The sequence below is a fragment of the Felis catus genome, chromosome B4 (assembly GCF_018350175.1).
Source record: "Felis catus isolate Fca126 chromosome B4, F.catus_Fca126_mat1.0, whole genome shotgun sequence".
Lineage (NCBI taxonomy): Eukaryota > Metazoa > Chordata > Mammalia > Carnivora > Felidae > Felis > Felis catus.
The window spans coordinates 13,015,000-13,024,608 of NC_058374.1; the positions used below are offsets into that span (position 1 = coordinate 13,015,000).

The following is a 9,609-nucleotide window of genomic DNA, read 5'->3' on the forward strand; positions in this document are numbered from 1 at the left end:
CTCAGCCTGGAACAGTGCTTGGCACCCTGTCGGTACTGAAAAAAGATTTATTAAATATATGTATTGCTTACATGGAAATAAAAATGATATTTAATAGCACCAGTTTTTAAGAAGCTCTTTGCAGTAAGCTAAAGTAAGCAGCTCATTGTCTTACTGGCTTAAGCATCCTCAGGTAATTTGAAACTGAAATCCTGAGGGATCTGGTTGAAAAGATTTGTTTCCATTTGGAAAATAACCATATGCTGTCCTGGCATTACACCCCTTTAAAAATTTGTGCCGCATCCTATCAATCCTTACTGCAAAAATATATTGTAATGTTTCGTGGTAACTATTTATGACTCACACTGTTGAATTTCACAACCTTGTGGCAGCTAAGATTTCAGACAGGATACTGATATTTATTTTTAAATCCTAGAATCTGTTTAGTGGGGTTAAATAAGCATCACAAATATCTTCTATAAGGAGCAAACAGCCAAGTTTCCATTTCTGACAAGAAAAACTACCTCCAGCAGTCCTACCACCAGTCTGCCTTTCATTTGCTCATAATAATTCTTGCCATGTTTCGTGGCTGACTGAGACTATTTGGATTTCATCAGGGTGTTCTTTCTTAGCCTTCTCTCTTCTCACCTATTTGTTCGGAAAAGTGAAGATGCCAGATTAGTGCTATCACATCTATTTCCGTGGCTACAAATCACAATTCTGCATACACATGATGAGAATTCCCAGCAGGAGAAGCTGGACTGTGAGAGGGAATGGTCTTTATCCTAAAGCAAATACCTGGTTAGCACAGGGGACAACGATGAGAAGACGTAAACGCGGAGCAGAGCGAATCACATGGTCTGTCTGTGCACCGCCTGCAGGTGCCGTCTTGGATATTGGCTGAAAGATACCTTCCAGACTCCTGGTTTTTAAGTCCCAGAATGTGGACGCTCTTTGAATCTACAGAAGGACCTTGAGTAAAATGTTTGAAAATCATGATTCTCTGATGTTGCATCTGATCGATTATAGTTCAGTTCATAGAAGGGAGTTACATTGATTGGTGTTGTCTAGTTACTGTGGCCCTGAAGAGATTTTGCAGGGACTTTTTGTTGTTATTGCTTGTTTAGCTTTGCTTTTGGTGATGTCCCTGAGCTTCACCTTTGTTTGCATACTTACGTGATTACAGAGTAGGAGTTCTAAATGCTTGATGTTTTAGAGCCCTCTTACATCACCGTACGTTTCTAGGCACTGTTTTGCCCTTTCTCCTCAGACTGCCAGGGACGCCCTGTTGTGATTGTGTTGTGTAATGATAGCCACACATTGCTTTTCCTGCTAGCCATGAAGCCCTGTCTCGTTGTGAGAGCTGATGATATTTCATCGTGTCATTTTGAGGAAAGAAAATGAATCCTGAGAGAACACTAGTTAAGTATCAGGCAGTGTGCTGTATACACTTCCATATTCAGTATCGATAGAGCTCTGACCATAGTCTGCCTTTGGCCTGTGATAGGATCTCATCGTTCTTGTTAGTGTGGTAGGAACTGGGTGGTTTCAGTTCTTGTGAACCCAGGGTGAGAAACCTTAACATAATTTGTGCCAAAAGTTGCCTTGTGAGTCATTAAAATTAAGCACTGCTATTCTTGGTGGTGGTGGTTTGTATATAGAATTCAATAAAACATTGGACAGAGCACCTCCTTGTAAGCAAGGAAGTTTATAGACTGGTAGGTGAAAGAGTTAATAGGATTCATCGCTGGTTTGCAGAGCTCTTCCCGCAATTGCTCCGGACACTGGAGAGGTCTATCGTGGCATGTTGCAGGTTTCTGTTCTTGTCCCTCTGCTGTGTGTGAACTTGGGTCATGACTTAGTGATTGCTCAGTGGTGGATGAGAAAGCCAAGAGGAATGACTAAAAACCAGATGCCAGCCAAGGATGTTGAAAGATCACAGATTGAAGGATGAGCTGAAAGAGACCAAATCAGTTTTAATAGTGACAGTTCTTGTCATCCATTTAAAGTCACTGCAGAGTTACTGGCTGGTTGAGAACTGGCCTAACTGCAGAAGAGATAGAAGGCACTTGAAATTTGTGAGGTCCTGGCAATTCTGTGTATCGTAGTTGCCTGAAGAGAATCAAAGCATGGTAGCCGATGCCAGAACAGGGTCAGTGCAGGAGTACCTCTGCTGAATTCCGAAGGATCGGCCGAGTCACGTGTGGGATTTGTATTCTGTTTTTTCGATGATATTAGAATGTTTTTATCGGCGTGCCTGCATAGCTCAGTTGGTTGAGTGTCTGACTCTTGGTTTCAGCTCGGGTCATGACCTCAGGGTCATGGGATCGAGCCCCATGTTGGGCTCCGTGCTGTGTGTGGAGACTGCTTAAGTTTCCCTCTCCCTTTCTCCCTCTCCCTCTCTTCCTCCCCCACTTCTCACTCTCTCTCTAAAAAAAAAATCTTAAATGCTTTTATCATGTAATATTTGGTATACACAAAAGAATACATGTAATACATAAGTTATGAAATAAATAATATCTAAAGGCCTTATTCCTAGCTTAAGAACTAGATCGTTGACTCTGTTTCCCTCCTCTACCCCAGAAGTAATTGTTACCCTGAATTTGTTTGTTGTTGCCTTGCTTTTTCAAAAGTAATTCCACCACGCTCTGTGTATATTTATAAGCAGTACCTTTTAACAGTTTTTCAGTTTCATTAAAATGACATACTTACGTAGATTTGCCGCTTGCTTTTCATATTCAACGTTCACGTTCAAGGTGAATGTGTATCAGTTGTTCTCAACCAGAATCCCTCATCGACACAGTTCCCTCAGGCAGCACAGAAGATGACTTGTGACTCTTTTCTCATTTGTCACAAGGAATGTACATACGCAGGACTTGTTAGATACAAAGGAGAGCTGCTGTCTCAGTACGTGCAGTGGGTGCTTGAGCTGGGCTTACCTCTGCGGTGGAACCTGCTGGAGTTCTGGCTAGTTCATTTTTACTCTTGTCACATGTTCCTTTGGTGGCCATACTAGACCGTATTCACACATTCTCCTCTTGCGGACATTTGGGTTTCCAGTGCTCTGTTGTTACTACGAGCAGATCTGTTGTGCAGGTGTCGTGCTTCTCTTGGGTGCACGTGAGCAAACATTTCTCTGCGTGTGCATCTGAGTGGTCTTGCTGGGGGCTGCTACACTGGAGTGGAGACTCTGGTAAACCAGTGAGTACTGAGAAGGGCAATTAAGAATACTAGTTCATAACCAGTCCTTACTTTCCTTATTTGCCTAGGGTTTGAAGAGGTTAATGACCATCTGCCAGAAGCACTTCCCTACAGATCCATCAAAATGTGTGGAGTACAACGCGCTGTGAAATCTGTGTGTGGCGTATAAGTGACGAGAAACTGAAGCGAGCATGGGACGGACTTCTGGAATTACCAACAGGAATGAGGGAAGAAGAAAAAAGGAGTTTCTTGAGTTTGAGTTCTACCTAATGCAGTCCTCTTGGTTTTAAGAAACAGCGTTGGCTCTCATATCACATCTGGCTGCAAACTGATTTTTGTGTCATTTACTTTAATCAAAAAATTAAGTTCTAAAGACTTTTCCTCGTAATTTAAATGTGTAGACAACTGTCACAGAAGGGGGTTTAAAATGACTTTTTCCCTCTAAACCTGAGAGTTGGCAGGTGATTATAAAGGAACATTTGAGGATGGACTTAATTATTTCTGTAAAATATGGTAATTTTCACATTGTCTTTTATGTAGTATTTATAAAAGATATTTTTATATATTTCAATGAAAATATGGAACCATTTAATGAAACTTTATAGTCCTTAAATGTTGCTGAACTTTTGCCGTCTTGCAGTAGAATTTGAATGTAAGTGTTATCACTGTGGAGTGTTGTTTTCTGGCATTTCAAGGCTTTTGCCTCGTAAGGAGTGTAAATCTTAATGTTCGTCATCACTTGGGACAGATAGAATTAATAGGAAACAGAAGTTTGAAAAAGATGGTATCCCAACAGGAGTTTAAATTACATAAACCCAGTGCATCAAGGTTCAAGGTGGGGAAATGGATTGTCAAGCCAGCCAAGGATGGGGACATTTTGATGCCACTGGTTCTTCCCAGAATAGGCCTGCCTGCCCGTGTCGCCGTCCCCGGGCCCGCGGTGGACCGCGGCTCCCAGCTGCCAGCTGCCCGGCGGAGGAGCGGGATTCCGGGACCCTTGTTACTGCCCGAGCCCTAGGTCACGGGTCTGATTTTCCTCAGATGAGGACTTCTGAAGCTCACGGTGTCCTACCCAGATCATGGTGACGAATGGCTATGCCCGGGAAGTCGAGAGGACTCCGTTCCCGGAGGAAGGTGGGTGAGCGGAATACACCTGACTTGGTGGAGTGGCGCCATCGGACGGCGGCAGCCAGGCGGGGGCTCCCAAGCCACAACTTCCAAGCTGGAGATTCCAGCGCTCCGCCCCCCCCGAGTGCGCCACCGTGGGCGAGTAACTTCATGTCTCAGCATCATTTTCCCTGTCTGCAGTGGTAGTTACTAAGCGTAGCATGTATCTTGGAGCGCCGTTGTGTTAAAGTGAAATAAAACGCTTAGCGCACTGCCTGGCGAATGAGACCTCCGTGAATATTGGTCGTTGCGTCCTGGTCGTTAGCGTGTAGCCAGAGTAGCTTTGGCGAGGCCTGCGTTGAGAGGCCGCGTGTGCTCACAGAAGGGTGGCGGCAGTAACGGTGGTGGTAGCAGCAGCAGCCTTCGTAGCGGACACGTTTGTTAAGGCTCTGTGGCTTAGGCCTCCGTCCGGGCTCTGGGACCGCACCCACCTTCCGCGAGTGCTCAGTTGAAAAGGGGGGAGGATGCGGTAGGAGCCAGGGTCAGCGGAGCAGTAGAAGCATGTAGATGCACACACAGGCGCGGTCCCCCTCCTCTGGCCCCTCTGGGAAGGCTTGAAAGCCACTCCTGGTTGCCGGTGTATAGCCGTGCCTATCTGATCGTGTCTGCTGTATTTTTGCACAGGGGGGCTGAAGCCCACTGCCCCAATTGAATCAGGCTTACTCCCTACCCCACTCCCCACTTTGGAAACCATTTCTTACGATCAGATTAATTAGAACTTACGGGAGCTTACTCTAGAGCAGATGAGAGACAGACTCTCAAAACATAGGACGCTAGTCTAGACTTCAGTTGTATCGTGTTGGGTGGGGCCTGTTGATAGTGTTGCATGAACACTCCCCAGATTACTTCTCTTTATTCATGTCAGGCCACAGCACGGTAGTCCGTTAATTTCACGTTATCTTCCCATTTGCTGTTAACATTTCCACATAAGGAAGAAACTATTATGTGACACCAGTACCTTCTAAAATTGATCAGTATGGGTAGAAGGCTTGAAAAAGAAATGGTGACATTCTACAGTCCCGTGAATATTAGCCATTTTGGGCTTGGGTAGAGGGAATCAGGTTCATAGAAAAGTTTTCCATTTCCCTGAAATTGAAGGTCTTCTGGTAAGTGCAAATAATCATGTGGCTCTATAGAATAGTGACCTCCCGCATTCTCCAAATCATGAAAGTTTTAGTTCAGATACTACATATTCTGGTTTTAGCTGTTTTTAAAACGATAAAGGCATCCTTTAAAAATCAATCATAGTCCTGAAGTAACTGTTCTTTCCCTTTCCTCATTATTGCCGGCCTAGATTCCTGTCAAAGGAGTTCTGTCTCTCTGGATTCAAATTTAATAAAATGCTGGCTTTCTCTCAGAAGTATTAACTGCGTTTCTTGGGAATGTTCTTGCCAACTGTAAAGACCAAGCAGTGTTTTTCAGCATCGCAACACAGAGCCTGTGGCAGTCGGGAAGGCAGGGGTCTGCTTTCGGTCTTTGGGGAAAGTTAGGAAAATAAAGTTGAGGCCAAACATGATTGAGAGAGAATGAGGATGGTCCAGATCTCCAGAGAAGAAGGGGGAGGCCCCAAGAGACCAGAGCTAACGAAGGCAGCTGTCCCTGGTCACAGAGCTTAGGGATTTGCTGCAGGCTCTGAACTCAGTGGGAATTTGGAGGAACAGGAAATAGGATTGATGGCAGGGCTTCTTAGCGTTAAGTGCTTCCTTCTGGTGACTTCTGGACCTGCTCTCACACTTCAGGTTGCCTTGGGTTTTGACCTCAGTAAATACTTTAGAAATACAACTGTCTTTTTATTTGAAAGGAATAATTTATTCTGAGAGGAAGCAGCTTAGAAAAGACCACAGCAAAGTGGTTCGGAGTCTTTGGTAGATTCGAATTTGGGGATTCCTATCGCTGGCTCCTTTTCAGCCACACAGTCACCCCTCTTAATGCTTCTTAACATGGAAGGTGGAAGGTGGGAGAACTTCGGGGGGGCAGTTTTGAGTGGAAGGCGAGCGTTAAGTTTCAGTGCGGCTGTTTCCTTTGAATCTTGAAGACGTGCCTCCCCGGGGATACTCCCATGAAGCCCCTCGCGGACTAGAAATGCACGGTATGGAATCATACCGCGAGTCTTGAACTATAAGCACTTTCTCACGGCATATTTATGTAAGAGTTTCCAGCTGTCCAGAGCGTCGGGAGCCAGCTTCGGTCCCCCGAGGGTCGCTATGGGAACACTGTTATGGCAACTGGTTTTCATCACAGACTCCGCAGCTCGACTGGCTGAATTATAACCACACGCCAGTACTTCGATGGTTAACGGTGTCCTTAAAGTCTTTTGAAATTTAAAAATAAGTTCTGGTGGTGGGGAATATCCAGGGGGACTGCAGTGCGGCTGGCGGCAGCCATGCGGTGTGAGCTGACCCATTCAAGATTTCGGAGCCATGCTCGTTAAAAAAAAAAAAAAAATGTTTTTTACATTTACCAAAACAGTCTACTATAAAAGCTTTGATGACTTACTTATTTTTCCCCATTGTGAACTCCAGGGTCCTTTGTACAACTTGCTTGAACTAATAATCCATCGTGATTACTCTATTGAAGCAGGCCGCTTGGTTTTGTGGAGTCTCTCCTCCCCACTTTCAGGCACCAGCTTTGAAATAATAGCCTTCTCGGCTTTTCCTCACAGCATTCAGGCTTGGCACGAACTTTCACCGTGGAGAACAGCTAAGAAGTTTGGAGCTTCTTTTTGAATATTGTCAGTGACCCTGATCAGAAGCGTTCACCAAGCTTCTGCCGGCAGTGGGCGAGTGTCATTCGCACAGCCCGCCCCCCTCCGCCTCCCCCGCCCCCCCCGCCTCCCCCTCCTCCCCCTCCCTCTCCCCCCGCCCCCTCCGTCTCCTCCATCCTCCCCCCACCCCCCCCCCGCCCCCGTGCCTTTCTGAACTCCCAGGTTGACAGCTCGCCCAAACCAAAGTGCCTTTCCTCTCCAACTCCTCTTCCTTAAGCGCTTGGGAGAAATTGCCAACCATTAGCGTTGCAGTCTGAACCTGGCTTAGAGTTTCTGTCCTCCTGTGAGGTAGGACAGTTAAAACTTGGAACTTTCCCGACCACCACTCAGAGTAAACCATACAAGCACATAGGTACCTAAATGCATATATAATTGAAACAAAAGCACTTACAGAGTCTTCTCTTGTATTTCTTTTAAAAACGTGGTGGTGACCCTAAACTGGTTGACAAACCCATGAATGATGCCTTGTGACTGGCAGTTTGAAAACCACCGATTAAAAGGAAGTATCAGTTAAGGAAGAAAATGAGCTGGCAGATGAATTCAGAGCAAAGGGACTCTAATTTTAAAAAGTGTTTTAACCCAGAGGCGCCTGGGTGGCGCAGTCGGTTAAGCGTCCGACTTCAGCCAGGTCACGATCTCGCGGTCCATGAGTTCGAGCCCCGCGTCAGGCTCTGGGCTGATGGCTCGGAGCCTGGAGCCTGTTTCCGATTCTGTGTCTCCCTCTCTCTCTGCCCCTCCCCCGTTCATGCTCTGTCTCTCTCTGTCCCAAAAATAAATAAATGTTGAAAAAAAAAATTTAAAAAAAAAGTGTTTTAACCCAGAACTGCTCATGTATAGATAATTTGGATTTAAGAGCATAGTTATGCTGGTTTAACATAATAACAATACATTATTAAACATATTTAGGAATATTTAAAGTTTTTAAATATGGAAGTGTAGAGATCACACTCTGCGTTCGAGGTTAATGTGAAGCATAGCAGAATTTAGAACCTTTTAAATGCTAAATCCTTCTGAAGCGGTAATTCTTAGATTTCAAATGAAGAGTCTGTCCACTAAGGGGAGAAAAACCACAACACTGCGTGTGATTGCAGTGTGGACAGATGACCACCTTATGCTGGCTGTCAGTTGTGTAAAGCAAGGTTAAACAAGGTATAAAATAACTGAGAACCCAGAGGTGGGGTTGGGGTAGAGAAAGATGCAGAGTCTAGTATGCATCAAATATCTGTTGAGGGTTTGCTTAGCCCTTTATTTTTAATTTAAATTCAAGTTAGTTAACGTACAGTGTAGTATTGGTTTCTGGAATAGAACCCAGTGATTCATCACTTACCTATAAAACCCAGTGCTCGTCCCGACAAGTGCCCTTCTCTTAATCCCCATCACCCATTTAGCCCATCCTCCCACCCACCTCCCCTCCAGCAACGCTCAGGTGGTTCTCTGTATTTAAGAGTCTCTTAGGGTTTGCCTCCCTCTTCTCTGTTTTTATCTTATTTTTCCTTCCCTTCCCCTGTGTTTATCTGTTTTGTTTCTTAAATTCCACATGTGAGTGAAATCATGATGATTTGTCTTTCCCTGACTACTTTCGCTTAGTGTAATACCATCTAGTTCCATCCACATTGCAAATGGCGAGATTTCATTCTTTTTGATCACTGAGTAATATTCCAGTGTGTATGTATGTATGTATATACGTGTATATGTGTGTGTGTGTATAGAACACATCTTTTTCCATTCACCAGTCAATGGACATTTGAGCTCTTTCCATATTTTATTTATTTATTTAAGTTGATTTTGAGAGAGACAGTGTGAGTGGGGGAGGGGAAGAGAGAGGGGGAGGGAGGGAGGGAGAGAGAGAGAGAGAGAGAGAGAGAGAGAGAGAGAATATCTCCAGCAGGTTCTGCACCTCACCATGGAGCCTGACTTGGGGCTTGAACTCAGGAAAGTAGGATCATGAACTGAGCTGAAACCAAGAGTCAGATGCTTAACTGAGCCACCCAGGTGCCCCTTGGCTATTGCTGATAGCACTGCTCTAAATATTGGGGTGCATGTGCCCCTTCAAATTAGCATTTTTGTATCCCTTGGATAAATTCCTAGTAGTGCAGTTGCTGGGTTGTAGGGTAGGTGTATTTTTAACTTCTTGAGGAACCTCCATACAGCTTTCCAGAGAGGCTGCACCAGTTTGCATTCCCACCAATAGTGCAAATGGGTTCCCCTTTCTCCACATCCCCACCAACATCTGTTGTTTCCTCGATCGTTAATTTTAGCCATCGTGACAGGTGTGAGGTGGTATCTCAGTGTGGTTTTGATTTGTATTTCCCTGATGAGGAGTGACATTGAGCATCTTTTCATGTGCCTGTTGGCTATCTGGCTGTCTTCTTTGGAAAAGTGTCTGTTCATATCTTCTGTCCCTTTCTTCACTGGATTATTTGTTTTTTGGGTGTTGAGTTTGATAAGTTCTTGATAGATTTTGGATACTAACCCTTTATCTGATATGTCATTTGCAA

The 9,609-nt window shown here is 44.8% G+C and overlaps 1 protein-coding gene across 6 annotated transcripts in view; it reads left to right on the top strand.

Annotated features, from left to right (window-relative positions):
* PRPF18 (pre-mRNA processing factor 18) overlaps positions 1–4,575 on the top strand; it is a 102,089-nt gene extending 97,514 nt beyond the window's left edge. For all 6 annotated transcript variants that reach the window (XM_045060902.1, XM_045060903.1, XM_045060900.1 and 3 more), the window contains one exon: positions 3,249–4,575. In XM_045060902.1, coding sequence (XP_044916837.1) covers positions 3,249–3,329 — 81 coding nt within the window. In that variant the 3' untranslated portion in view covers positions 3,330–4,575. The remainder of the gene's footprint in view (positions 1–3,248) is intronic.
* Positions 4,576–9,609: the final 5,034 nt, after the last annotated feature.